This window comes from Phyllostomus discolor, chromosome 3 (genome assembly GCF_004126475.2).
Source record: "Phyllostomus discolor isolate MPI-MPIP mPhyDis1 chromosome 3, mPhyDis1.pri.v3, whole genome shotgun sequence".
Lineage (NCBI taxonomy): Eukaryota > Metazoa > Chordata > Mammalia > Chiroptera > Phyllostomidae > Phyllostomus > Phyllostomus discolor.
Window position 1 is genome coordinate 10,117,010 of NC_040905.2, and position 27,878 is coordinate 10,144,887.

Genomic DNA, 27,878 nt, shown 5'->3' on the forward strand with positions numbered 1-27,878 from the left:
GTACCTTATTTTAAAGGTAGAGCTAAGTCCGTGCCCGCTGCCTGGGTAGGGTCATGTGCAGGGTATGTAAGGACTTGCCCTCCTCAGGTCCTCCATCTACCGAAGAAGGCTCTGGCTGCTTCTGGTGGCAACTAACCCCCAGGCAGAATGCCTGGAGGGTCTCCCAGAGATCAGGGACGGGGAGCTGGGTCCCTGCTCCCTGAGAACTCAGCACCCAAGCCACGCTGCCTGCCTAGGTTTCCCATCTGCATTTTCGACAATCTGGATAAAAGCGAGTGTAGCCCAACCTCCCCTGACCTGTCCCTGATGAGGTGACCTTACGCCTCTGGAATTGGGATTTCGAATGTATGTGCCTACCCCGTGTCTGGTGTTATATTACAACAGCATGAAAATGGAGCCTGGGATTGAGGAGCCGGCCAGCCTCAGAAGCCTTCTTCATTGCCTGCCATGTAATACGTGATATGCAAAGCCTCTGACTTCAGCCAGCAGATATTTGGAGACCGTGTTGGCCCAGCATGGGGACTCAACTAATGTGTGTTTAGGTCAGAAAGCGAATCAGAAAAGCCACTGGAGGGCACGTCACGGAGCGAGCGCCCTATAAATCCGTCCCCACTCGCAGCGGCCCCTGGCAAACGCTCGGCCTCCCTCGCTGGCTGCTCCACACCTCTCCTTCGTCGTGCTGGGAGAACTCCCGCCCGCAGCTCCTCTCCTCGCCGCGGCCTTCTTCTGCCCTGCAGAAACGTCAGAGGGCTAGACACCGAGGAGGAAGCAGAGCCTTCGACAGGCAGGCGCGAGGAACGCTCAGTGCCCCCCTCCCCCCCGACAGCGCGCCCTCCTTCAAAGCGCCGGGACGAAACCGGGCGCGCGCGCCACCGTCAAGTTCGGATTGCCCCCTCGGGCTGGACCGCACCGAGCTCCGCACAGTCGTCCGGATCTAGCCCGGGAGGAGGAGGCACGAGCCGGCAGCGTCTCCACGCGCTGAGCGCTCTCCCTGCACCCCTGGGAGGGGCGCCTCGCGTCGCCCACTCGCACCCTGAGCCCCCGCCTCCGGAGCTCCGGCGCGCCTCCTCGCTGCTCTGCTTTCCCTCTTCCACCGCCGCCTCCGGACCCCTCCCCTCCCCGGGCCCCGCGCCTCCCCTCCCCCCACCCCGGCCCCCGGCCCCCCGGCCCGGGCTCTCCAGGACCAGCCTGCGCTCCTGGCGCCCTCATGTCTTCAACCGACTCCCTGCGCTGGTTGACGTGGTGTCTCCTTCGGATTTCCAGGCAAGATCTCAGCTCCGGCGGCAGCATCAGCCCGGCCCATCTCGTGCACCCAGGCGCTGCGCCCCGAGAAGGCGCAGAGCGCGGCCGCCGCCGCTGAGCCGCCCGCGGCGCCCAGGGCCGGCGCAGCCTGGTCACCCCCCACCCAAGGCGGCTGCAGCTGCTCCGACCTCGACTTCTGGGGGTGCGGGGGTCGGCGGGGGAACTGTCGCCATCCTTCACCCTTCTCGCGGCGGAGGGCGCTGGAGCCTTGGCCGCCGCCTCCCGCGCGCCCTCGCAGCCCCGAGCGGCCCCAGGATTGCGAACTCGTCGCGCCCTGAGCGGTGGGGCGGGGCTCCGCACTCCTGCCCTCGGCCCGGATGGGTGTATTGGCTGGGACTTGGGGCTCCTGGAGTTAATGTCCAACTGGGGGTCTGCGGAGACCGGATCCGAGGTAAGTGGAGGAGCGGGCCCGGGTGGAGGGGGCGGGTGGTGCCTGAGTAGCCGGCGGGCACAGCGGGCTCCGGGGCGCCGTCAGAGACAGGGGGCGCGGCTGCACCCCGGGGCAGGCGGTGAGACGGAAAAGAGCAAGGGCTAGAGGGAACCGAGGCGCCGGGCGGACAGAGGGGAGAGAGGCTTGCCTGGCGGAGGGGCGGGTTGCCTTCCCACGTGGGCAAAGATCCTTGGTGCCCCTGACGACTGTAGACCTCGGAATGTTGGAGAAGGACAAACAGTTTCCCTCCCCGACTGCGCGGGGCTCTGTTCTGACCAGTCCCGGGACGGTGCGGGGCTGAGATCATCTTTGAACCCACCGCCACCAGAAGGGGGGGGGGGGGACGTGTCGCTGCACAGATAGCTTTGCCGGGAGTGAAACTTACTGACGAGCTTGTTTGGGTTGGTTCCAAGCAAGGTACAGCGCAGGCCCCCGAGGGGCTGCTGTAAAGGTGCTCGGGAACCTAAAAATAGAGGGCTCACCTCCTCCGGGCGCGGTCTCGCAAAGCTACATTCCTCGCCCTTGTCGGATCCCGGTTGCTCGCACGTTTCAAAGGCCCGCGCCCCCCAGCTAACCGTCCCAGCAGTAAACTCAGGAGAGGGGCTCCCTGGCCAGGTCGGGACCCCCGTCCCCCTCGGAGAGACACTTGGAACTCCCCCAGGCTTCTCCGTAGGCCCTCGAAGTGATCGTTTCAATGACCTCTTTTGTCCCGGACTCGGCCGCCCCCCCCCGCCCCCAGCACCCGCTCCGCTACCTTGCACCACCTCGGGGCAGATTTCCTCGCGGTTCGGTTTCCAGCCCCACTCGGTGCAAACCAGCCCTCATCTTGGTGGGGAGTGGACTTTCGCCGGACCCCCCCCCCCCCCGCTGCAGCCGGTTGGCGCCCCCCGCCCCTAGTTTCGGCTCCGGCAAACGGGTCCGCAGGGCCGACGTGCGCGCCCGGGTGGGCTGGGGGCCGCCCAAACCCCGCGCTGCCTACGTTTCTGCTTATTGGCGGGGACAAATACAGTTCTTCCAGCCCCGGCCGCGGAGGTGTCAGAGCGCGCTGGGCTCCTCCTCAGGGTTGTGAACCCACACCGAAAGTACTCCAAGGGAGAGATGCCGCTTCCAACCTCATGCAAACACCCCTTCCCCCCAAGCCCTTCCAGTGGGAGCCCGGAGGCCCTGCGCTTCCACCGGGCCCCGAGGAGGTCTCGCTCCCGCGGTTTCGCAACGCCTCCGCTTTGGCGGGGAGAGGGGACAGTGTCGCCTCTTCAACAAGCGTTAGGTGTCCGGGAAGCCCGCAGCGTCCCCACCCCCACTCTCTCAAGGGGCTCGGGGAGGCCCCCTGGACCTAAAACCCAGTCTCAGGCCCTTTCACAGACAGACGCCTCCCCGGGCTGTCTACAGAAGCGGGCCTTATTCTTTTTCCTTCCCGGGGTCTTGGGCCCGACCTGGGGACAGTTGAGTCCTCGGACAGTCTAGGACACGAGACACACAGTGAAGCGAAGCAGTACATCTTTCGGCAACTTGCGTTCCCACCCCAGAGGAAAGCCACGAGTCGCAGCACGCACACCCCCACGCGCCTCCCTGTTCTCTCCCTGAGATCCGGATCTTGGAGGCGAAGCCCCGAGAAACCTCCCAGTCTGCCAGGCGCGAGAAGGCGCGGGGGCGCTGGCGGCGGGAGCGCTCGCCGGCTGCGGCGACGCTGTCACCCAGACTCGGGGAGGGGGGGTGTGTGTCTGGGGAGGAGTTCTAGGTGTGGTTTGCGGGAAAACCAGCCCAGGTGCGGTGGGGCGGGAACAGCCAGGGAGAGAGGACAGAGAGGTGGGAGGCTGAGCAGCGGGATGCTGGTGAGGACATCCAGAGGTTCCGGGAGTCGTTTGAATTCTAGAGGATGGTAGGGGGAGTCCTTGTTCCCCGGTTTTATGCACAAAATGACCACGCAGCCTCCCGGACGCGTGGGCGCTGCGTGCTGCGGCGGTTTCTGGTGCCCCCTGGTGCCGGGAACTCAGAAGCGCCCCGGTGCGAGCGGCGGCGGCTGCGGGCGCGCCAGCTCTCCCGGGGGTCCTTTCCGCCCCGGGCCTGGGGACCACCAGGTGCCGACGCCCGCGACACACCCCCTTTGCCCTGCCTGTTGGGTACCAGAAGGGGTACGGAGGCCGATTTCGTGGCCAGAGCTTAGTTACCGCACCCGGCAGCGGTTTAAGAAACTTGGGCGCGTAGTCCAGGCGACAGAAATACGTCGGGCAGAGAGGAGCCGGGAAGCCGCGGGCCGGGGTGGCGGGCGGCAGGGCTCGGAGAAAGCGTCGCTGCAGACAGACCGCTGCGTGTGCCCAGCCCCCAGATCCCCTGCTCCTCCCCCGGGAACTGGGGAGCCTCTCCGGCTGGAGCCGGCCCTAGCGGGGCTCAGAGCGGAGACGGTGCCCTCCCTCGTCCCGGGTGTTGGGAGACCTCTTTTGGGGCCTGCGCTGCGCCCGGCCGGGGGCGGGCTCGGGAGCCGGGAGCCTCCTCTGGCGAGGCGGAGTTTTCCACCGTTTCCTCTGTTGCCAGCTTCGCCACACTTCTAATCCAGGATCTGCACGTCCAATTTAAAAAGCCCTCTGTCGGCCAAGCGAGGGGGGAAAAGGAAACCCCCTCTTAATGCCGAAGAGAAATCGGGTGCCTCCATCCTTCCTGCGGGCGGGCACCGCGACTTGGGATAGTGCGCGTTCACCCCGCGGCCGCCTGCTCCTCGGGGCCGCCAGCCATTTCGCACGCTCCCGGGAGCTGGCACCAGGGCGAGGGGGCGGGAGGCCTCGCGTCCCCTCGTCCTCCCTGCTACCGCGGCGCCTCGCTGCGCTCGCTCGGTTTGCACGGCCCGCGCGCGGTGCTGCCTGGGTGGGTGCGCCCGAACCCAGGGCCTGGGCTTTTTCCCGGGGTTGCAAACTAACCGGCGCGGATGAGGCGCCTGGAGCCGCAGGTCGCCCAGGTTCCTAGTCCCCGCCAGCTCGGGGATCCCAACAGCTGCGTGGCGAACCAACAGACGCCCTAGGGATGGGAAATGCATTAGTATCCGCGGCGGCGGCAGGAGGTGGCGGCCGAATTAAATGCTTCCACGGGTGGCCTGCGCAGGAACCCGGGCAGCAGCTCTGGGTGGAGACCGGGAGGAGAAGCGGCGGCGGCTGCTGGAAGGGAGGCGGCAGGCCTGGTTTTTCATAGAGACGCAAGGCTCCCGGGGTTTTGCATGACCTGGAAACTGTCTCCCCTGCGAAAAGTTCAGAGGTTTTCCTAGGAATCGGTTTTATTTGGAAGAGGGGGTGATCAACTGCACGAATCCCGTGGTCTCCACTTAAGAACTTCCTTTGGAAGCTGGAACCCCAGCTTTGGGTGACAGCCGTAGCCGCGCCCGGGTTCCCTCCCCGCCTCCTAAGTGGAGAGTTTGGCCCGGAGTTGACGGAGCCTTTTTCTCGCCGCCCCCTCCCGCGTGCGTGGCCCTCTCCTCTGGGAGTGCCAGGGCTGAGAAGCCAAACGGAGCCCCTTCGCTGAGAAGGGCTGAGCCCCCCGCGAGTGAGTGCGCGTGGGCGGCCTAGGCCTTCTGGTGCCGGTGTGAACCGCAGAGGCCGGGACCCGGGTACCACGGTCCGGGAGTGACTAGGAAGGGGGGGGGGGGCGGTGAGGCTCCTCTGGGAGGGAAGGGATGTAGGTCGGAATCTCACAAAACTGCAACAATAAAGGTGTCCGGATATCCCCCGAAGGATGAACATTTGTCAAGACAAACGCAATCCCCACCTAAAGCCAATGCCGAAGCGCTGATGGGACGCTTACTTGACGCTCCGCCAGGCTTTTTCATACGTGACTTCATATTCACACCTTCAGGAGGGGGAACCAGTAGTATTTTAAACCGAGCCGATGCTGCAGGGCGTTATGTAACGTAATCTCATGCCGGCCGAAAGTCTGCACGTCTCCACTAACTTCTTGTTCCGACGACGGAATAGGTGGGAAGAAAGAGGCGCGGGCGGCGGGTGGGTAGAAGGTGGCACCGAGCCTGCCCCGCCTCTCTGGGAGCAGGATCGGGACCCCCGGGGCCAGGGTCGCTTGCTTGGGGTGAGAGGTGGTTTTCCGGAGGCCACGAGAGCCGCCGCCCGGCGGGCAGGGGAGGTCTCTGGCTGGGGCAGAGCGCGGGCACAGCGTGGGGGCTTCCCGGGGCCGCCGGAGGACGCAGGTGGTGCGCACCAGAAACAGGGGCTGGTGAGGAGCCCCGGTGTCATCGAGTTGACAAGGTGTCCTGGTGTCGTGGTGTTGGGGACCTGCGCTGGCAGCGGCCCTGGTCAAAAATAAGACCTCCGGGAAAGGGCGACAGGGGAGGAAGGCAGTTGTGTCTGGACACCGAGAGAGAGCGCCTCGCGCTGGGGGCGCACCAGGAGGGGGAGCAAGCAGGGGACTTGGAAGGAGGACGGAGATGCCCGGGGAACCGCCGGGCTGCCGCGGCCTCAGTGGACCGCGGCGCCTAATTTGGAGGGGGCGCGGGGATGCTGCACCCAGGGCGGCGCCCAGGCTTAACTCGCGTTCTCCGGTTCTCTCGCCCGCGGGCGCAGGTGCCGCCGCCGGACGGGACTCTAAGATGAAGTTATGGGATGTCGTGGCTGTCTGCCTGGTGCTGCTCCACACCGCGTCCGCCTTCCCGCTGCCCGCCGGTAAGAGGCCTCCCGAGGCGCCCGCCGAAGACCGCTCCCTCGGCCGCCGCCGCCGCGCTCCCTTCGCGCTGAGCAGTGACTGTAAGAACCGTTCCCTCCCCGCGGGGGGCCCGCCGGCGGACCCCCACGCGCCCCTACCCGCCGCCGGCACACCCCCGAGCCAGCCCCGACGGCAGCACCGCCTCCCCGCCCGGCGGGCAGAGCCGCGCTGGTGCTGCGGGCCGCTGCTGTCCCAAGGCCCGGCCGCCTTGTCTGTACAGGACACACCTGCTGGTTTGCCCCGCTCAGACCGAGGGCATCGAAGCTTCGTCCTGTCCACTTAGCATTCCGATGAGCAGGTAGTTCCTCCGCCACCACGGGGAGCTGCACCTGTGCCCTTTCTCCTCTTCCTCAGCCCCCCCCCCCCCCCCCACACACACACCACGCATTTTTTCTTCCTCCCCAAGCCCTTATCTGTCTGGGCGCGCCGGGCTGTGCTGGGTTCTGAAAACAATTGCGTTTCCATCTGAAACTACCCTTGGAAAGGAGGAGGAGGCCTCGGCCTTCCCCAAACCACGCCAGAGAGTCAGAGGAAATGCAGGGGGGCCTGGGTTTCCAGAACAGGCGTCTGTCTGGGCCGTGTCAGATCTGTTCAGAAAAGTCCTGGTTCTAGAAAGACGGAGGGTGAACCGTGGTAGCAGCGGGTCCTGGGGTGGGGCGGGAAGGGTCGCACTCTAGTTCACTCGGCTCGTGACAATGTTAACTCCCAAGAAAAGAAACCAGGTTCTTCATATCAGAAAATAAATCCGTCATGGTGCTTCTCACAAATGTTTTAGGGGGCACTTTATTAAGGGCATGCTAGCTAGGATTTGATGGAATTTACCCTCCATGCTTCCGTGAACAGAAGTTTGTCTGTTACGTAAGGCAAGGCATGCCACAGCACAAGTCAGAGATCGTTGGGGAGGCATGGAGGTAACGGGGAGAAAATCGGTCCCCAAATACAGCAATGGTGAGCTACAGCCAGTGTGCCACCCTGGCTGCTCCCCCCTCACGCGACCCCTGCAGCTGTTGTGCACTTGAAATACCCTGTAGTCATGTGCACGGTGGAAGCGGTCCCCCAAGTCAGCTGTATGTGTGGCAAGGGGCCCCCAAACCCTGCAGCCTTGGGCTGAGCCCAGCCCAGCAAATCTGAGGCATTTCCCTCATGCTTCATTACAAAAACAAAAGCATATTGTGCCAGAAGTCCCCCAAAAGGAGGAAAAGTCCATTTTTCAAGGCAAATTAAGACTCCGAGAGTGACTTCGGTTAAAAAGAGGACCTGCTTGATTCGTTAAGATTTGAATAACTGTTGCGAGAGCTTCTGTCAATTAGTTGTAATCTACAATCCTATTTTTTTAAAGATTTTATTTATTTATTTTTAGAGAGGGAAGGGAGGGAGAGAGAGAGAGAGAGAAAGAGAAACATCAATGTGCAGTTGCTGGGGGCTGTGGCCTGCAACCCAAGCATGTGCCCTGACTGGGAATCGAACCTGCGACGCTTTGGTTCGCAATCCGCGCTCAATCCACTGAGCTACGCCAGCCAGGGCTACAATCCTATTTTTAAAGGCTTTGGTTTCAACCGCAAATTTCCATCTTAGTCTATATAAATGCTTCTCTAACAGAAACTTAAATTGAAAAGACCCCTCGGTACCATGGCCTTTAGAACCGTATGCATGAGAGCGCTAAGTGCATGTTTACTTCATTCATGCAGCCCGGCCAGAGGGCCGGGACCGGTGGGGGGTAGGAGCTCTCTAACCGGCCGTGCAGGATGGCAGACTGACTGCCTGATCTGGACAAGGCCTAGTTAGCACACTGATGTCCTGTCTCCCTGGGCTGAGGTGGGCCTGGCTCCTGGTTCTGATTCTGCCTCTACCTGTCTCTGTGACTTGGGACAAGTTACTCGCTTGGTGGGAGAACGTTTAAATGAACAATTTAAAAGTGTACGGTAAAGGAAGGCCTTTCCCCTCCAAAACGCCAGTGGGTGTGAGTTTTGCCCCCTGGCCCAACCGCCTCTGGGGAAAGAAAACTCCAAAGAGACACCTGCTCACTGGGACCGCCTGGGAGCGAGAGTGAACGCTGATCCGGGGCCTCACCCTACGAGGTTCTGCTCTAACAGGGTGGGGTGTGGCCTGGGCATCTGGATATCAGATGTGCCCCAGGTGAGCCTCCTGGGGCCGCCAGGGTTCGAGTCCGTCTGACCTGATCGTTGCCCACGAAAATCCGTGCCTCGTGGAAGGGGCCCTCCATCCCAGAGCCAGGCGGCGTTGTCCCTGCTGACTGGGCCGTGGGTGGGGAGCGTGTGTTGTGGGGGGAGGGAGATCACTTCCCTTTCCCAGAGCCGATGCTAGGTCACCGGTGGACAAGGTCCTGACCATGCTATTTACATGGGAACCCATGGGACAGAGCCAGTTCTGTTTGCCCGGTGGGGAGGCCCAGTAGATCCTAGAGGAAACTTGCAAGGGAAGCTGAGCGGCGTCCTAAGCCAAATTGAGCTCTTTCCAGGTATGTTCAATTCGGTAGCAGGCTGTCAGCGCAGGGAAGGCGGTCTGAAGTCTGCACAATGACAGTGTGCAGGCTTCGCACACTCGAGCGTGTCAACGCACCCCTGTCACTGTGCTGACATTTACATCCTGCTCCGCACGCCGTGCAACTGGTCCGGGCTCGTGCAGAAAAGCATGAAGGCGCTTGTTCTAGTTGAGAGTGTGAAGGACCGTCAGTCCTGGCCCCTCTTCTTTTCAAAGGCTTGTCGCTTAGTGACGGAGCAATAGGCCCTTTGATGCCACCCGAACCGTCGTTCTGTGCTGTTCACAGGGGCCTGGGCTGGACCCCACCCACACACTCACCCTGAGGTCGCCTGTGTTCTGCGGGCCCAGTGTCCACGGAACAGCCAGAGTTCTATTCCTGGGGTGAACTATCCAACTGGAAACTGTAACCGGCTCCCTGGCTTCCCATTCCCAAGTGAATGGGCTGCGGCTGCCCCTATACCAACCTTGAACTTGTCCGAACTCAAGGCCTTGTGATTTTCCTAGTGGGGCATCCAAGACCTTTTCCTTTAGCTAGCGTTGTTCTTTTATTTTGCTTTTTTTTGCCAGTGTCTTCTCCAAAGGGCGACTAGAGGAGGCAGTGAGGGATCTAGAAGGGGAAACTCACAGATGTCGTAGTATTTCAGAGCCGAGAGGGAGCCCCCAAAGCAGACTGTGCACGTGCCAGAGGCCCACGGTGGCAGGAGGCAGGTCTTCTTCGGGCGCCGGGGCCAAACCGCTGCAGTGCACAGAGAGAGTGTGATGCTGCTCCTTAGGGGACACACTTTATGTGGGAGGAAGGCCTGCAGCTGATGACCAAAGCCATGTTGCAGAAGGTCACCTGAATGTCATAGTGAATTGCAGTCACTTCCCACATGGCAGCCACGTGTGACGGCTCCCAGTGGGCCTCACCAGGAAACGTACGATGTATGTGCAGCTTTAAAAAATCTGTGGTCTAAAAACATTTATTCACTCAACAAACGGTTCATGTGCGCCTGCATGCACCAGGCACTGTCCTGGGTGCTAGGGACTCCTGGCTCCGCATGAGAGACGAAAGCCCTGCCTTCGTGGCACGTGGTGTCCTGTACACGTGTGACGTGTGGTACAGTCTGGTCGAGTTATAAACTGAAGCTGCACATGAAAACCCTTGGGCTGGTAGAGTGGCTTCTTTTGTGGGCCTGGAGGCCAATGAGGAGAAACACCGAACATTGCGAAACTGCAATTACAGGCCATCCACAATCTATTGTAATTCGACGGGATTATATTCCGTCAGTTTGGTAGCGAGTCACAAAATTGCCTGTGGAAACAAACTTCTGAATCAAGCTATCAAGTTCCCAGGCTAGCCCACGAAAATCTATGTAAACCGGCATGTGACCAAAATCTAACTCACAATATTATTAGGCTAGAGAGAGAGCCCCCTCCTGGGGTGCCAGGTCCCTATGCCTGCAGGAGGGCCTAGAGCGAGAAATCAGGGCGTTTCAGGAAGCAAGAGCTCAGGTTCACACTGTCAGGTGAGACCATGGTTTGGATCCCAGCCTTGCCCCTTCGCCGGCTGTTACTGAGCATCTATCTCTTAAACCTCAGTTTCCTCATCTGTGAAATGGGGATAATGTGCAGCCTGCCTCTCGGGGTGGCCGCGAGGGTTAAATGAGGTGATGCTTTGTAAAGCCCCAGAGATACAAGGACTGTAGTTGTCATCTGTCGCCCTCCCACTCCCAGCGGCCCCTCCCCGGGCTCCTGCCGCAGCCGGCCTCTGCCAAAGACGGGGCTCTAACTGGTGGAATTCCAAGCAGCACGACATAATTTGCAGCGTGAAAGAAATGCAGGCCTTGCGGCGAGGCTATTTTGGGCTCCCCGGTCACTCGGCTGACCGGCACGTAGGCGGGTCAGCCCTGCCTGGGATTCTGCCCCTGGGTCGGCTCCCCCCTGGCTCTTCCCAGGTCTCCCTCCCCCCATCTTCTGAGCCCACATAGTTCCTATGGGATTTTTCCCACCAGACTCCCGTAGCCAGGTCAGGGGGCCCCTCTCCCCTGTGGGGAGACAGGAGCCGGGGCAAACGTGAGCTCCACATGCGGGTGGTAAGGGGTCTGTGAGTCGGAGGCTACCTGTATTGAGATACAGTGTTACTGTTTTGCATGATCACGGCTGGGTATTTAATGGAAGACGTCTCATATGCTCAGCAAAACACTTCTAGGGAACTTCAGTGCAACCCGCTGGTGCAGTGGTAAGCTTCCACACGTGAGATTCTGGGAGGTTGGGCTCAGAATCAATGCAGTGTCCATCTGTTGCTTCCTCCTGCTTTCGGGGCTGCGGGGATGAGCACTGCCGTCACAAAGTGACTGCGTGAGCTGGAAAAGGGCTCCGCCATGTGGGACCCGGCTCTCGGCATCCAGAAATGGCACTTCGGACTCTCGGGAGGCCCTGATTCCTCTCTCGAGCGCTGAGACCGACGTCTCACACTGGCCCCTGCGTGGAGACCTATTTCGAACTGCGGCTGTTTAGAGAAATCTATTTCAGGCTTGATTTGAATTGGCCCGTCTTTGGACCTGAGGCTGATCCAACAGCCAAAGAATTCTGCTCAAAAGATTCTACTTCTACTGATATAAAAATAAAAGGAATATCCAGCATGTTCCCCTCTAGCACCCCTTTCATCTGTGTTTATTTAGTGCTTAAGGGTCCGTGGCTCCTTCATCCCATTAAAACACTGGTTCTTTAACCACTGGAGCTTGATCCAGAAGTTAGTACCAAGTATCTTTCCTGTGCGAGGGGCAATGTGGCATCTGGAAGGCAAAGCCGAACATGAACAGTTTATGATGTAGGTGTAAACTACGGGCGGGTGGGTGGGTGAGGGTCAGCCAGACAGGCAGCTTTGTCTGCTGAGGGGTTGACCTTGGCTGTGGTCACGATAAGAATTCCCAGCAATGAGGTCCCTGGGTCTGGAGATCACAGCAGGGGGGGATTGGGGGCGAGGGAGGGTGTGAGCTGTACTTGGAGGATGGATCTTAGGAAGGGGAGGGAGAGGGAAAAGAGCACATTCCAGACCCAGGAGCAGCCTGGACACATTCATGGCCACCACATGGGGAGGGGGCAGGTGGCGGACACAGGAGACCGGACCCGTCGCCAAGGACTGGGAACAGGTGGCGGGAAGTGGCGGGGCATGGAGGCTGTCTCTGTAGGTGACACCCAGATTGCGAGACGCCGTGCGATGCAGGAAAAGGAGGTGCTTGCTCTGTTCTGGGTGGCAGTGAGCGCCCCGGCACACGCTGTGCCAGCAGGCGACGGCGATTGGGCCCCGGCCGCAGAGCTGTCACGCGGCAAATGTTCGCGAGCGTCAGGCTGCCCCTGAGTGGGGTCTATATAGCACGGGCGTAGTTTTCCCTTTGAAGTGTGGTGCCCTTGTTTTCAGAAACCTTATTTTTAAGAGGCCCGGCTGAATCAACCTCCTAATCCCCTTGCAGGAGAAGGGCACCTCTTAGCTACCCACACGGTAAACCCATTTTTAACAAACAGGTTCTCTATCTTGTCCTAGACTCGGGTGTGTCTGAGCCCCCGCAGGCAAGAGGAGATGTTAGTACCCCTGGTTTACAGATGAAGAAATGAGACCCCCAGAGATGTTCAAGGTCGCAAAGTCAGTGCCGGTGCAGCCGGAATGCCAACCTCCAACTCCTAGTCCCGCAGCCGGCAGCTTAGGTTCAACCCAGGCTGTGCCGCTGCGTCCGTAGATTAGTAAAACGCAAACACTGGCGTGCTAAAAACGCACGGAGTGACCCTGATGCGCAGGTTTCCAGGAAGTTGATCAGGCGAGCTGACCCAACGCCCTTCCTGCCCTTTCCTTGGTGTCCCGTGGGCTGCAGTGGGGCGTGGGCTCCGGGGACAAATGGCCATTTCACAGACCAGCCCAGGGCGTCGGGAGGAGAGAAACCTGGGTTCCTCCACATACTCCTGTGAGACGGATGCTTTTGGCAGTGACAGAGGGCCCCCTAACTGTTCAGGACATAGCGAGGACTCGTCAAGGGTTTCATAGGATGACAGCCTCTGGGAGGCCTTCTAGAAGGTTCTCCTCCTCAGATCGCTCCTCTGCTGCCCGGGGAAGTGGGGAGCTCACGTAGGGAGTCAGGGGTGACAGTGCACACACCAGACAGGTGCCCCAGCGGGCACAGGCGTGGGGTGCTCGGGCAGTTTGGGTGGCCGCTGAGGAATGGCTGGTCAGCTCTGGTGAGACAGGGACCCTCTTTTGCACAACTTCAATGACGGGCGTGGGAAGTCGTGGTTTTCGGTTTTCAAACCGTTCTGCACTGTGAACCTGCACCAGCCCTGTTGTCAGCTGCTGTGCACATCTGAAGTGACCGCTGACATTGCCTTACCAAACGCTTCATGAGTCGCACCAGAGGTAGTTCCCAGCCCACATGGGGACCGCGTATGTGCCTCCCGTGTCTTTTTGGCAAAACTGTGAAGCTGCAAACGGAGCTTATTCAAGTCATTGAAAACTATTAAACTAATCAGCTCAAATAAATTGAATTTTGGGGGTCAGGAAAAGGTCCGACTTCATTTTCAGTTCAAGTTCACCCATGAAAACCATCACACTTCTAGGTCCTCACTAGGAGATGGACAGAGGGATGGGTGGACGGACAGACAGGCAGGGGAAGCGCCAGGCCTTGCCGGCGTGCCTGCCAGAAGGGAACGTGGAACCACCTGCTTCAGTGTCGCGTGGCTGCTCGTGTGGGGCTTGCCCTCAGCGAGTGTCACAGTGCCCTTCGTGTGTGCACCGTGGGCATCCTCGCGTGCCCTCCGCCAAGGCTGACCTCTTGTAAGCACTGTGCTTCACTTTTTTTCTGAATCATTTGAGAAATGGTTGCGAGCATACCATTAAATACAATGGGGATCCCCCAAAACAATTTATTTATTTAAAAAGTGTGTATTTCTTCCATGTTAAACTTCAGTCCCCTTTGAAGTACTGTCCATTTGAGGCAATACACCTATGGAGGTGTTTTTTCCCACTGCTCAAAACAGTTTTTGAACCTCATCAATTTTGATGCCTTTTAGTGCTTCTGCTGGGGTTTTTTTTTGTTGTTGTTGTTCCACTTCTTCAAGTTGGCAAAACATTTCCCTTTCAGGATGTTTTTCTTCAGGGGAAACAAAAAAGAAATGTCGCTCGGGGCAAGATCTGGTGAATAGGGAGGGTGGGGCACGGAGGTCAGGCTGGTTTTGGTCAAAAGCTGCTGAACACTCAGTGCAGTGTGGGTGGGTGCACTCGTAAATCCCCTGTCATGAGATGGGCAAATGCATTGAAACAGCCTTCAGAAAAGTTCACTGAAGCTGAACACAGCCTCTCACAACACCACCAGCGGGTGCACTGAGACAGATGGGTTCCTAGAACACTCACCCCATGGGGGAGGCCTGTACTACAAGGGGCTCACCCTCCAGGAGATAATTCCCTGGTTTTTGGGGGTCCCCCCTCACAGCTCAGGGGTAGCTTCTAGTAACAGGGACATTATCTTATGTAACCACAATCCGGTTATCAGTCCCAGGAAATTTAGCGTTGATACAATACTGTTATCTAATAGAGAGTCCATACTGAAATTTCCCCAGCTGTGGCAATAATGTCCTTTAGAGTTTTTTTCTTTACCGGGGTGGGTCACAAGTGGCATTTGATTGCCATGTCTCTTTATTCTCCTTTATCCTAAAATGGCTCCCACGCCCTTCCCCCCCCCCCACGACATTGACATTTTTTGGAACGTCAGGGCCGTCTGTCCTGCTGTTCTGCAGACTTCTCTTCAGTGCGGGTCTGCCCGTTTGTCTGCACACGACTAGGTCTGGGCGAGCCTCGGTGCCCTGGGTGCGCCCTGCTGAGTTCCCACACCAGGAGCCGCTGACGGCAGGTCGTCCCCGGGGCCGTGCAGGCCTCACCGTCCTCTCCTGGCACCTTCGGGTGTTCAGCCCTGGGACGGTGCCTCCGAGTGAGATGAGTGGGGTGGGTAGGAGGCGCTCCTCTCTCCCGAAGACGGGAGGGCGGCCGCAAAAGGAGAGCCGGCTGCCGGAGTGTGGAGTGTTCATACGCAGACCAGCTGCAGGTCCGACACAGCACCGGGAGAGGGGTGGTGTTTGAGGATCTGGACATTGACCCTCTTAAAACCACCCATTGGCTCTATGGGAGGTGGCCCAGTGGCCCCAGAGGGGCGCGTGCCTCAGTCGGAAGACGCTGGTCTGTGCCACCTAGGACAAGGCGGAGGCACTGCACGTGGGCCGCGGGGTCAGCTGGTGCCCGGGGGGGTTGTTATCGGGCATCTCCAGGCGCTCAGCACGCATTCCCACCGCAGACCTGCTCCTTCTGCACGCAGGCAGCACGCAGACCGCCTGCTGGGCGCCAGGCCCTGTCCTCTGGGCCAGCCAGACGGACGAGGGACCGGTGTCTGCCTCCACGGTACAGGGTCTGCACACCTCTGCCCCCTCCGTAGGTGTCATGGAAGAGTTGTCACGGCCATGACAACCGGAGGGACAGACTTCGGGCGCGGTTTGTTGAATGCTCTCGGGCACCGAGCGGAACACGGTGGCGAAGGTGCGGCCGCCCCCGTTTCAAAGGGGCAGTTGGGGCTCCGTGCATGCAGTGAAGCCGCGGAGCCGGACGCTGGACCCGGGGCAACCTGAGCCCAGCACCTGCTCTTGTGACCTTGTCACACGATCACTTCCTGCCAGCCCAGGACACCGCCACGTAACTCTTCTGGCCACGACAGCAAGTCAGCAAGAAGGAAAACCAGGCATCGGGGTTTCAAAAAGGCGGTCGTTGTGGAATGATACCGAGAGCTGATTGATTATGTGAAGAATCAGAGGTTCCAGTCAGTGGAGTCCTGGGGGGTACAGAGTCCCTCCTCCTGCCTGACCACAAAATCCATCCACCAGGCCTGCTTTGCTGGTCCCTCGGGCCCTTTCCCCCCCAGCTCAGCCGGACCCCTGGGAAGGGCCATGGGAATGCTGGGCCTCTCAGCCCACAGATGGAGGGGGCTTTGTGCGAGTAAGAAGCCGAGGTTCCCCTGCCTCCAGGTTCCACTGGGGTTTCCCTCCAAAACCACCTGCCTTGACAACACCACAAGGACTATTTTCCCAGGCAGCTTTCTGTGCACATAATGTTATCGGGAAACTTTCTCGCCCTTGCCCGAGAAGGTCATCCTGAGGGCAGTGGCGGAGCTCACGGTGCGCCCTCATCAGCGTGGGGCACTTGCCGATGACCGCCCTCCCGTGCGCTCCCACCGGGTGTGCGTGGATTAGCTGGCAAATGGGCGCCCCGCTGGGTGTTTTTCTGGCTTAAAAGCAGGAGCAAGGACAATCTCCCCCCAGGGGAGCCGGGCTCCATTACTGTGAAATCACTAACACGACTGTAATCAAAGCACGACCGACCGCAGTGGTGGAAATCAGGGCGAGGCGGGTGGAGTCTGAGTGCGTGAGTGGACGCAGTCTGCCTCTGCCCGGGCGGGGGGGGTTCCGGCTGTTCGTGTTCATGCAGCAGTTTCCATCACACTCAGGACGGGTTTTCTTCCTTCGGCTGCAGGATGCAGCCTCACGAAGAAGTGTGTGCGGTGTCGGTCCGTGTGGGTGGGGACGGGAAAGAACACGACCGTTGGGTGGGCAGGGCGGCTTTCGAAAGATCACCTGTCACAGCCCCTCTTTCTGAGTCTGAAGCGGTTTGCATTCTGGTTGGCCTTTTCCTTCTGCCGTGAGAGCATCCAGAGATGCCAAACACTGGCGTTTTTACAACGCAGATACTTTTCAGACTAACCCATGTCCTTATGCTTTATGGTCAACCAACCGCGTGGTCGGGGAGAGGACGCACCAGTAGCTCCGGCCGTGGCACAGCGACTTCGGAAACTGCCCCTGCTGGTGATTGTTCTTAGGACACCACAGGCGCCGTGGGCCCCTCTGGAGGCTGACCCGGGAGGAGAGGAGTGTGGGGCCAGGCCGGGGCTCCTCGGCAGGTGCACCCTCAGGCAGGCACGATGGGAAGGCAGGGATGGCCATCACCTGATGTGCATGTGACGCAGCGCTTTCCAGAGCTGAGCGCCTTCACAGGCTTTTTCTTTTTCTTTAATTAGTTCAAACAAGTGGCAAAATTAACACGTTAAATAGTGGCAGACGACAGGACTTGCAGAATTGCTCGGGGAGCTGGAACGTGCTCACGGACTAGCATTACGCACCTCGGGGGTCAGGGAGGGCCCAGGGAGAAGGTGGGTGGACAGCTGCCAGGACAGGCGGCAGGGCCCCCGCCCCCCCACCGAGGCCCCTCCAGCAGCAGCCGCAGGGGGTGAGTCCAGCCTCGGCGTCGTGAGCTGCCCGCACCGCCGCACGCTTGAAGCCGTGAAAAGAGAAATGGATGACACGGACTTTAAGACAGGGGCGCGTTTCTGGGTTTGGCTTCTGGGTGCGGCAGACGGAGGGAGTGCGGCTCGGTGGCGGCGGCGGGTGTTTTCCCAGAGGGAAGCTGCGGGCTGAGGGGCAAGGATGCTCCCCACTGGAACCTGGGTATTTTGAGGCTCAAATACGGGAAGGACCTTTGGGCACGGCTTTTCTCCCCTCCTAAAGGAGGGAAGGGAGGTGACTAGGTGTGCTGAGACACGCCTGGTGGGGATCATCTCAAATGTAACATGAGGTCAACTGAAAAGGTTGAGGACTCCTGGAACCTGCAGCACACCCTGCGGGGTTCCACAGCCCCCCCCCCCCCCCGCCGATGGCAGGGGCTGGGTGGCATGCTGCCGGGGTGTCGGCCGAGGCGGTCCCCTCCGAGAGAAAAGGCACTCGAGCAGCACTTTCCACCGAGACTTGGACCGTCTGTGTCTTAGGGTTTTACCCCTGGGAAGGGCCCCAGAGAGGGTCCGGTTGACCTCATCAGGCTTCAGTGCCCTAGTCCAAGGTCATGAGGCTGGGCAGGCGCTGACCCAGACTGGAATCCCAGGCGCCGTCCTCTCCGGCTCTGCAGCAAGAGCCATTTGGTGCCAGAGTGCGTTTGAGGAGCTTCCGGAGACGGGGCCTCTCTGTCTGAATCTGCCGCCACCCTTGGCTGCCGGTTTTCCGGTTTTACCTGGGAAAACGCCAGATCTGCCTGAGACTGATATGCACGAGCCAGGACACAGGAGAGATGCCCCTGAAGGCCACGGCGTTCCCTTCCGTGGAGACAATGTTCTGAATCCTGGGGCCCGGGGCAGCCTCGTTGTAGCACTCACACTGAATTCTCAGCAGCGAACGCCCCTCTCAGGTCCTGCTCTGAGCTGGGTGAGCACCTGCGGAGGACAGCGGCGCACCTGGCGCGCGCTCCAGGGGGCACTCCACGTGCCCGAGACTCGAAAGCTGCAGGGCAGTCGGATTTTTACTTAAAAACAAACAGCGTCGTGGAGCACTGCAGCCAGGTGGAGCTTTGCAACCAAGTCGTCTTGAGTCCACATTCACGAACCATGTGACCCGGGCAAATACCAATCTTGCCGGCCTCAGTTTCCCCATCTCCAAAGCAGAGATACTGTGCAGTCCCCGCTGGAGCCTGGAGCCTGGCAGGGAAGTTGCTGGGTTTCAAGCTCACGTGGTGCGAGAGTCGGCGTCCCCCCCACCCTCGTGTTGGCCATGTTTTCTGGTGCCTCAAGGAGGCTGTTACGTAAAGTGTAGAATCACGAGATTCTCTCATGTGAGGAATTATACAAGGGAGACTCTGCTGCGTGGTTCTTATCATATTTCAACAGCAGTGAAAGGAAATCGTGCCTGTGCCTTACCGAGCAGTAGAAATAAGCTGGTCTAATGGAGAACATTCTCTGGGAGATGCGTGTGTGTGCATAGATATATATATATCTATGGATATATAGATACATGACTGCATAGATATAGGTATATAAAAAGAAAGAAAGAGAACTTCTCTTTGTCATATACTTGGTCTACAGAGCAATTTGTACTTGAGCTGGGGAATAGGTAAGCAAAGAATATTAGACCACGTGTCCCCCAAACCCCACTTGCCGCCTCTCTGCGGGCAGCCTTGGGGAAAGGGGCTGTCCACGTGGACAGCTGCCCAGCACCCCAGCTGCCCCAGGCACAGCACACCTGGGGGCCAGCCCTCCCCCGCCCCCAGCGCCGGGGCACTGCCAGGAGTGAGGGTGCCCAGGTGCTGGTTCCAGACACCCCTCTCACGGCGGCACTGCCTTGCCCCAGGCAGCCGCTCGCCCCTGTGGACCTCAGTGCATTAGCCCTTGCCCTTGTGACACGCAGGAGCTGAGTGCTTCACAGCAGGGGACGGAGGCAGATTCTCCCCAGGGCAAGAAACTGCTGTGGTCCCTGGACCCCCAAGGCTGGCTCTGGCTTGGCAGGTGGCTCCTCTACAGAGAGCCACTAGGGCTGAGGGTCCGGCCTCCTCTTTCCTGGGAGCCTCAGAGACCCCCTCAGAGCCCACTTCCCTCGGGTAAGGGGTCCTCTCCTCGCCTCCTCTCCTAGATGACCGTGTGCGGCCCCCCTCGTGGGCCCACGGCTTGAAGACAGGCTGCAGGCCGGCTTGGCCCCCAGCCCGGTGGGGGCGAGGAGGGGCACAACTGTACTCAAGTCAAAAGTGACCCCTTGATGGCCATGTAGTCAGCCCGGACTGCACTGGAGAGGAACCTAACGTGGAAGAGACTCTCCCGTGAAGGTCAGGGTCGCTGAGAGGCCGTCTGGAATCACGCACCTTTCAGTTCGCAGTTACGGGGAATCCTCGAGGCCTCACCAGCGTTCCCATAAAAACTCAGCCAGCTCTGCAAAACAGTCCATACCCCCGTCGCCTCCCTTTGTTCCCGAGGTGACGTGCTCTCTCCCCGTCATCGAGTGAGGCAAGGACTCGGCAGCAGCGAACGGCCTGTTCCGAGAGCCGTGCCCCAGCTCGAGGGCTCATTTGTTTACATAAGGCTGTGTATACAGAGGGCACATCAAAGTCAGAACCCTTTAAATAGAATAATGCCAAAATATTTGGTCGCAAACTGAAAGATGGCTTAAAACGCATTTGGGTATTTTGGTTTTTCAAAAGCGGGAACTTTTCGACAGAAGTGCTCTTCCAGCTGAGGTCTCCCCGCGCCCCCCCCCCCCCCACCGAGGTGGTCCAGGGAGTGAGCGAGCCTTTCAAAGCCGGCAATGGTCCTCTTCTGTGGTTGGCAGGGGTGTTACTATCAAAGTCAATACTAACGAGGGCCATTTGTGCAGCTGACGTGCTGCCAGGCTCTTTACCGGATGAAGAACAAAGTGCTACGACATTAAGTCTTCATTTAGGGAACGACTCCAAGCCCAGACGCCTCTCTTCCCCTGAGCTCGGAGAGTTCCTGGAGGATTGAGGCAGCTTTGGGCTTCTTGGTTGGCCCGGGGAGCTGGCCTGCCTGGGCCAGGTTCAAAGCCTCTGCAGAGTTTTTGAGGCCAGGCTCAGTGAGGTGCTTGGCTCCCGCTATCCCCCCACGGCCTCGTGTTGATAAAGGGAGACCTCTCTACTCTGGAACTCAGTCCACACCGATAGGCCCGGGATTCAGAGTTTAGTTGGAAGGAACAGGGCTCCTTGCTCTGTGGTTTGGAAAGTATAAGCTTGCCCTTTTCTGGTTTCCAAAAAATTATATCCAGGTAAAACGTTCAGCATAAATATTTGTATTTGGCTTTTTGCTGTATTTTTCAATAAGAAGAAAGGGGAGGAAGGGAACCTTTCAGCTCAATAAGAAGCGCTTGTGGCCTGAACTTGGGGCTTAAATAAATATGTCTACGTTAACAATGAGGTGTGAGGGGGGTTTCCCATCAGGAGGGGAAGTTCTCATTAACTACACAGTTCGGTTTAACACACAGAACACTCACTGACCGCTTCCCAGGTGCCAGGACGCCTTTCGGTTCAGGGTCACAATGACTTGTTCATCACACCACCCTGAAAAGCCCAAGTGGCCAGTCCATGCACACCGCACCACCCCAAAAAGGCCAAGTGGCCGGTCCATGCACACCACGTCACCCCGAAAAGCCCAAGTGGCATTTGAAATAAGAAAAAGGGACTAAACATTCTCATAATGAAGTACAAGTATGTCCCAATCATTATGAGGGACTGCTTACACTAAAAATGTATTCACTATTTATCTGAAATTCAAGTTTAACGGAGTGCTCTGGGTTGTATCTGGCCAGCAACGCCAGAGGACAGAGCTGTGCAGCCACAGCGTCTTAAAAAGGAGGAAGCATGTTTTTCAGAGACTTTGAAAGTCTGTGGTAATAAATAACATTATAAAGGCTGATTCAAACCATTATCATCACTCTAGTCACACTGAATTACGTAATTTATCATGTGCTATAAGTTAATGAGTCTGTAAACCTGTGTAAGTTGAACTTTTGTAACTCACATGTGTTTAGGTTAAAATTTCAGTAATGTTTCATCCTCGTTTATGACTAATCTTCAGTTGATTCTTCATTGATTTTAGCTTCCTATGTTCCCAGGTTTCTAAGTTAATGATCTATTTGGGAATTCTTAAACCAGGGACCCCATTGTGCGAGTCCTCTTGTAAAACAAAGAGTCTTTTTTTCTTGGAATTTGAAGACTTTTCTTGTATTTTCATTAATCACCTCTACTATCTCAGTTTTAGAAGTTTGAGCATGGATTTTTCAAATTGAGCACACCTAATTTCCTCTTGTATAGCTTATTACTGGAAAAAACCCCACAAACAACATAAGCAACTCATTTTTCAAAGTTTAAGTAGTTCATTTCTTTAAATCGGAGGGATTTAAAGTTTTGTTTTAAGAAAAAAGAAAACTTCCCCAGGGAGTCCCGTGAGCGCGTGCTCAGGGGAAGTGACACATCGAATTGGAGTGCTCTCCCACTCTCTGCCGGACCTCGCAGTGGGGACAGGTGACCCCCAGGGGCACGGCCGTTCAGCACACTCAGGGTGGGGTGGGCCTGCCCGCAGACGCTCCGAAGCCCCAGGAAGCGGGCCTGGCAGGGCAGGTGGGCCTGGAGACGATTACTCCGCTCCGCCGTCAGCTCTCAGGTGGAGAGTGGCTGGGCCATGCTTTAGGGCCTCACAGCCTCCCGGGCGAGGTGCGCTTTTTGTGTTGGAGCCTCCCCGTTTCCCCACGGGGCAGGTCACGGTGGAAGCCCAAGGACTCCTTCCTTCCCCTCGTCATGCGAACTGGTTCCTTCAAAAATTACCGTGGGCCTCCCAGAACCAGACCCTGTTTAAGCCCTTGGGATCCACCAGCAAGCAAGCCAGGCCACCTGGCCCCTGATCCTCGAGGTCACATTCGACCGGAGCGGGCAGGCAGTGAACCACAAACACGAGAAGTCGGCCGCACAGACCCAGTGTTGGAAGGGAGGGAGGAAGTGTCGGGAGGGCAGCCGGGTCTCGATGGGGGCCATGGGGAGGAACTGCGTTCGAAATGAGGGGGGTCAGGGTGGGGCTTGGCGGTGGGGACGGTTGAGCCAGACTTGGAGGGGACATGGGAGGCCAGCCCCTGGGTGCTCTGAGGAACAGGGTCCCAGGCAGGAAGAAGACAGCCCGAGTCCCTGCCTGTGTCTGACCTGTGGTTCTCGGCCCATGACGTTTTGCCCCAGGAGACATTTAGCAATGTCTGCAGGCACTTTAGTCTGCCACTACCGAGGGGCTGGGGAGACTACTGGCATCTCTTGGCTAGAGGCCAGAGATGCTGCCAATCATCCTGAAAAGCACAGGACAGTCCCCCACCTCAGAGAATGAAGGGTCCAGCCCAAAGCCCGAGGTGGAGAGGCCCTGCATTGGAAGAACAGTGAGGAAAAGACAAGGTCAGAGGTGGCAGAGGCTGGGGGATGGGCCGTGGCCAGGTCAGGTAGGGCCTGAGACACTTGTGGACTTTGGCTTTGCCCCCGAGAGAAATGGGGAACCCCTGGAGGGTCTGGGGCAGAGGAGGGGTGTGAGTGTGTGACCAGTTGTGAGCCCCACGCTGGCTGCAGGTGAAAGTCAGGCTGCAAGAGGGAAGGCCAGCATGAGGGAGCTACCCAGGCAGGAGGGGGTGGGGCTCGGAGTGGGGGGAAGCAGCTGCAAACTTTAGACTCTGGTACCGAGGTGCTCTGGGGGTTCACGGGATCCCCGCTCCGCTCATTGCTACAGATCATACATCTCCCATGTGTTATCTGTATCCAGATAGATGGATGGGGGTGCTTCAGTACGTTAGCTGGATTTTGTTTTACGCAGTAGGACACCCGAGGTCTTTTTAAGCAATCGGTTCATGACCAAACAATTAGATGTGGGTTAGGTGCAGTGTAATCCTCTGCTTTAACATGGTCTCGGCCAAAAGCATCGACTCTTGCTGACAACTCTTTTGTGGTACATTTCTCCAAGCCACGAGTAATGCTGAACAGACTAGATGATGTGAAAATGGGATGAGGGGAGCATGAAACGTCCAGTACCTAATAAACAGGCATCGGAGTTGCTTCGCTCTTTGAGAAATGTATCACACTGTTCAAACGGTGCCTCTTCTCTGGTTCAGTCAAAGCAAGGGCTGAAACACAGCAGAAAACCCCGAAGAGGTAGCTAATTCCTGCCTTTCCCCGGAGGTCTCAGGCATCACAGCAGGGACCTCGTCATTCCTCCCTGGGATGTCCCTAAAGTGCGTGTTGTGTCCTGTTTGCAACCCAAGACAGGGGAGGTGTGTGATGGCCTGCAGCAGGGGCCCGCGGACCCCGCCCCAGGGTCAACGGCATCTCATTCTGCCTAGTGCTGTGAAACCTTTTAATGATCAACTCACAGTATTACTGTGTTTTTTAGTCTCATGCTGTTCCAAGGAGGTGGTAAATCAGCGTCTTTGTTCCTGAAAGGTAGGCTGTGTTTCAGCCTCTTCATGCTTTTTAAGGAAGTTTTAAAATGTAGTTGCATTCATGAGCTTTTCACGTGTTCTATCAGAATGATTCTGGCCCCTCGGACCCGTGCGGAGCTGCTAAATGGGGTGGGTTTCAGGGACGAGCACGCGGCGGCAGCAGTGTAGGGTGACCCCCCATCCGTGGTGACCCTTCTGTCAGCATCCCCGCGGCACAGCTCCCGGGTCGGGCCGCTGCGTGGGAATTCCTCCAGGGCTCACTGGCCTCCCCGCACCTACCACTACCACGGAGGGTCGTGCTCTGCTCTGGGGAGCATCCCCGCCCAGCCGCACTGTTCGCCACCTTCCACTCCAGGCTCTGTTTTCAGACGCGAAAACTGGCCTTGGAGGATCGGCCAGCTTGCAGCCACCTCAGTGCAGCCTTGTGAAAAGTGACAGGTGTTAACCAAACGAAAACCACGCCCCTAAAGATCTGTTCTCTGCCAGGAAGGGTGTCCCCCACTCCCCCACCGTGTCAGTCTCCCCCTTCGACGGGATTGTTTTCCTTCCACGGAGGGTGCGTGTCCGCCTCTGCTCTCTCAGGGCGGTGGAGGGGTGGGGGTGACAGTGGCCACTTAGCTGGACAGGTTGACTGTCTTGCTCTGCGTCCAGCCGTGGTTGACTCTGGGAGGCCCTTTGATCTAGAAGATGGCTCGAAATGACCATTGTTGTTGTCTCATGTTTTCTGTTTTCTGTTTTCTTGTCGAACAGCAAATATGCCAGAGGATTACCCTGATCAGTTTGATGACGTCATGGATTTTATCCAAGCCACCATTAAAAGACTGAAAAGGACCCCGGACAAACAGATGGCTGTGCTTCCCAGAAGGGAGCGAAACCGGCAGGCCGCGGCGGCCGGCCCGGACAACCCCAGGGGGAAAGGCCGGCGGGGCCAGAGGGGCAGGAACCGGGGCTGCGTCCTCACCGCCGTCCACCTGAACGTCACGGACTTGGGGCTGGGCTACGAAACCAAGGAGGAGCTGATTTTCCGGTACTGCAGCGGCTCCTGCGAGGCCGCCGAGACGACATACGACAAAATATTGAAGAACTTATCCAAAAGCAGAAGGCTGGCGAGTGACAAAGTGGGGCAGGCCTGTTGCAGACCCGTCGCCTTCGACGACGACCTGTCGTTTCTAGATGATAACCTGGTTTACCATATTCTAAGAAAGCATTCCGCTAAAAGGTGTGGATGTATCTGACCCCCGCTCCAGGGACTGCGGCGTATTGCATTCCTGCTACCGTGCAAAGAAGGGGACCAAGGTTCCCAGGAAACGTTCGCCCAGATGGAAGATGAGGACCAAGGTGGAGAAGGAGGAGGAGGAGGAGGAAGAGGAAGGCAGCCATTGGGGGAGCCTGGTACAGAGAGATCCAGCTGCAGCAAACTGGACAGGAGAGGGAGAAGACAGCCGTCTGGACCCTCCCGGACGGCGGCCGACGCCACAGAAGCTCAGGGCTGGGGTCCCTGGTTGGGTGTTGCCATTGTTCCACCTGACACCGTCCACCGGCCACCGTCCACCGTCACCGGCCTTGGGCACAGTTGCGGATGCACTTGAAACCAAACCAGTGTGTCTCCTGTGGTTTGTTCTCACGCGTCGGGAGACACCGGGGAAACGTGACCCCGGTGTCGTTCCCTGTCGTTACCTTTTACTGCTGAAAGCGAGAAAGGTTTATTTTTCTGTCACTCCGTGGAGACATGCCCCAGAAAGAAGGGGAGGAAAACAAGCAAAGACACAAGACGCAGTAACCTTGGACTCTGAAAGCGAAGGCCTGAGGTTTTACTACAGCCAGCACGTTGTGAACGGCTGGCGGTTCATTTTGAACTTGGTGTGTGGGGTGGGAAGAAGCTGGCTAGGAACCCAAACGGCTGTCCGCGTGACTGGAAACCAACCTGAAGGCATTTCCCTTCTGGCCCTGGAAACGGGAGACCAGTTGTGGCTTTCGGCAGCATTCTTGCAGGAGAGCAAGTGGGGAAGCCCGCCCCCCGCCCACCCGGGGCAAGGAGGCCCGCTGGCCCGCCAGTTTACAGAGAGACAGACGTTACATACAGCCCAGCTCCACTCGTGCGTGGTCACCAGTGACCAGAGAAGCTACTCGATGCAATGCATCCGTTTCAGATACAGAAATATAGAGAAGATATTTATTGAGATTTAAGTTATTGTTATTTATTGCCGTTCACTAATGAGTTTCTCTTTCTTCCCTTATTTATTAAAGTTTCTTTTCAAAGGTGCCAAAGTATATGTGCTCGCAAAATGCAAAGAAGGGTGACAAAGGAAATCTTTAAATTGGGAACAAGGGTCCATGCTTTTCAAAGCATTAAAAAACATTTTTCACTAGGCAAAAATCACTTACTTTACCTTTTTAAGAAACGCCCTCATTAACTCCCCCAGATTTCAGCATTTTTCCCAATTTTTCATTTTTCACAAAAGGAATGTGTCCGAAGGGCCGTGTCTGAGGTGTCCTTTCCAGGAGCGGAGCGGTGCACAGAGACCATGGGCACTCGATTTTATTTCTTCGTTGCTCCAGCTCTGAACAGAAATGCCATATGCTGCATGTTCTGTTGTATTTAAGCTCTTCCCCCGACCATGTGTAGCTGTGATGTGCATAACTGTACACACGAAAGGTTCAGTTCCTTGTGGTAGGTAGTCCTGCATCCCCTGTCGACCTAAAAGCAGGAGTCCTGTCAGGTGGCCAGGTTCCACCCTGACCAGGGACTCTTCCTCCATCCTCCCCACTGCTCCTGAGACACGGGCCAGTGCCAGGTGCAGCCGAGGAGCACCCTGCCGCTGGAACTGGGCTCTGCTGGTGGCCATGAAAGCCCGGGGCTGTCTTCTGGGGCCACTGCCGCCATCCCTGTACACCTGATCCCTCCCCTGGAAGAAGGCGGCCTGGAAAGGTGGGCGAGGGAGACGTGTCTGGCCTGGCCATTCGCCAGCCTGGTGCCAACTTCATGATCAACTGTCTTGGCGGGTGGAGAGAGCCCCTCCCACACAACCCAGGCCGCGGGCGCGCTGCGCCCTACAACAGAGCCCGTTGCGCCTCCGTGGTTACTGGTCCCAACGTAGGGCAGGCTTAGCGAGGCTTACTGGCCTCCCTCCAATCAGTGTTATTTTGACTAAGTAACAGAGAGGCAGCAGTTACCAGGCATCTCCTCCCTCCAGCCCCGAAACACCCCAGTTCTCGCTCACCCTTCCCCTTTCTGCCCTTCCTGCTCCCCTTGCACGGCTGGGAAGCACAGGAACAGGGCCTCCCCTCCCCCTCTGCTGGGGCCGGAAGTGAGGGGACCTTGCTGAGGAGCAGCCCCCCCCCAGCACAGTGGCAGGCCCAGCCGTCTGGTGGTTCAGGTGGCACAACCTGATGCCGCCCCAGGATCATCTGTCTGATTCAGAGACTCCTGGCAGGTTTGGTGGCCGGTGTCCCCGGGTGACAACTCGGTCAGCCCCCAGCTCCCCATAGAGAGTCCCCGCCCAGAGGGAGGGCTCACCGGTTCTGTGGGTGTTGACGACTGGTTCCCAGCATCACCTGCGCACCACAGGCAGGTCTTCACCGAGACAAATCGCTCCACCAAATCCGCAAAAGGGTAAAGTTTGTGATTTTTCTTTATCATTGCGATTACCACCTGATGCAGTAAGGAGTGCCCTTCTTTGGAAGTTCTGACTTCTCTGATCTGTCTTGGTCGTTTGTGTTATTCAACCAAAGTTCTCTACAGACTTTATTTTTGTACAATATCATTTTGTAACTTTTTACAAATAAAGACTCATTTCTATTGCTCTCTGTACTTCTGTACTTCCTCCCGTGTCCAGGGACTACCACTGGGCCAGGCAGCCAGGCAGGAGCATCCAGGAGGGCTACAAGGCCATCCCCGCGGCCTCACAGCTTCAGCCTGCTGGTTGGTCAGTGGCCTTGTCTATCAACTCTCCACAGCCAATCACTACCCAAGGAGGAAAAACCTTCCTTTGTTCAACACAGATACTTAAGGGTGCCCACACTGTTCAAGGCACCAGCCATCCAAAAGTGGAGTTGATGTGTCATTTGAATAGAGGAGGAACTATACAAAAAAGTGATAGTAAGTGCTATAAAGAATCCAAAAAGGGCCCCAGCTGGTGTGGCTCAGTGGACTGAGCACCGG

At 57.8% G+C, this 27,878-nt stretch overlaps 1 protein-coding gene across 2 annotated transcripts; it reads left to right on the forward strand.

Moving 5' to 3' along the window:
* Positions 1 to 633: 633 nt before the first annotated feature.
* Positions 634 to 26,747, forward strand: GDNF (glial cell derived neurotrophic factor). Of its 2 annotated transcripts, none has more exons than XM_028524507.2 (3): positions 634 to 1,693; positions 6,289 to 6,468; positions 24,467 to 26,747. In XM_028524507.2, exons 2-3 carry the CDS (start codon positions 6,315 to 6,317, stop codon positions 24,949 to 24,951), a joined length of 639 nt encoding a protein of 212 aa, XP_028380308.1. In that variant the 5' UTR covers positions 634 to 1,693; positions 6,289 to 6,314; the 3' UTR covers positions 24,952 to 26,747. The 2 variants fall into 2 exon arrangements, with proteins under 2 accessions (XP_028380308.1, XP_035876093.1); XM_036020200.1 differs by having other exon boundaries at positions 6,289 to 6,387; positions 24,467 to 26,746.
* The last annotated feature ends 1,131 nt before the right edge of the window (positions 26,748 to 27,878 follow it).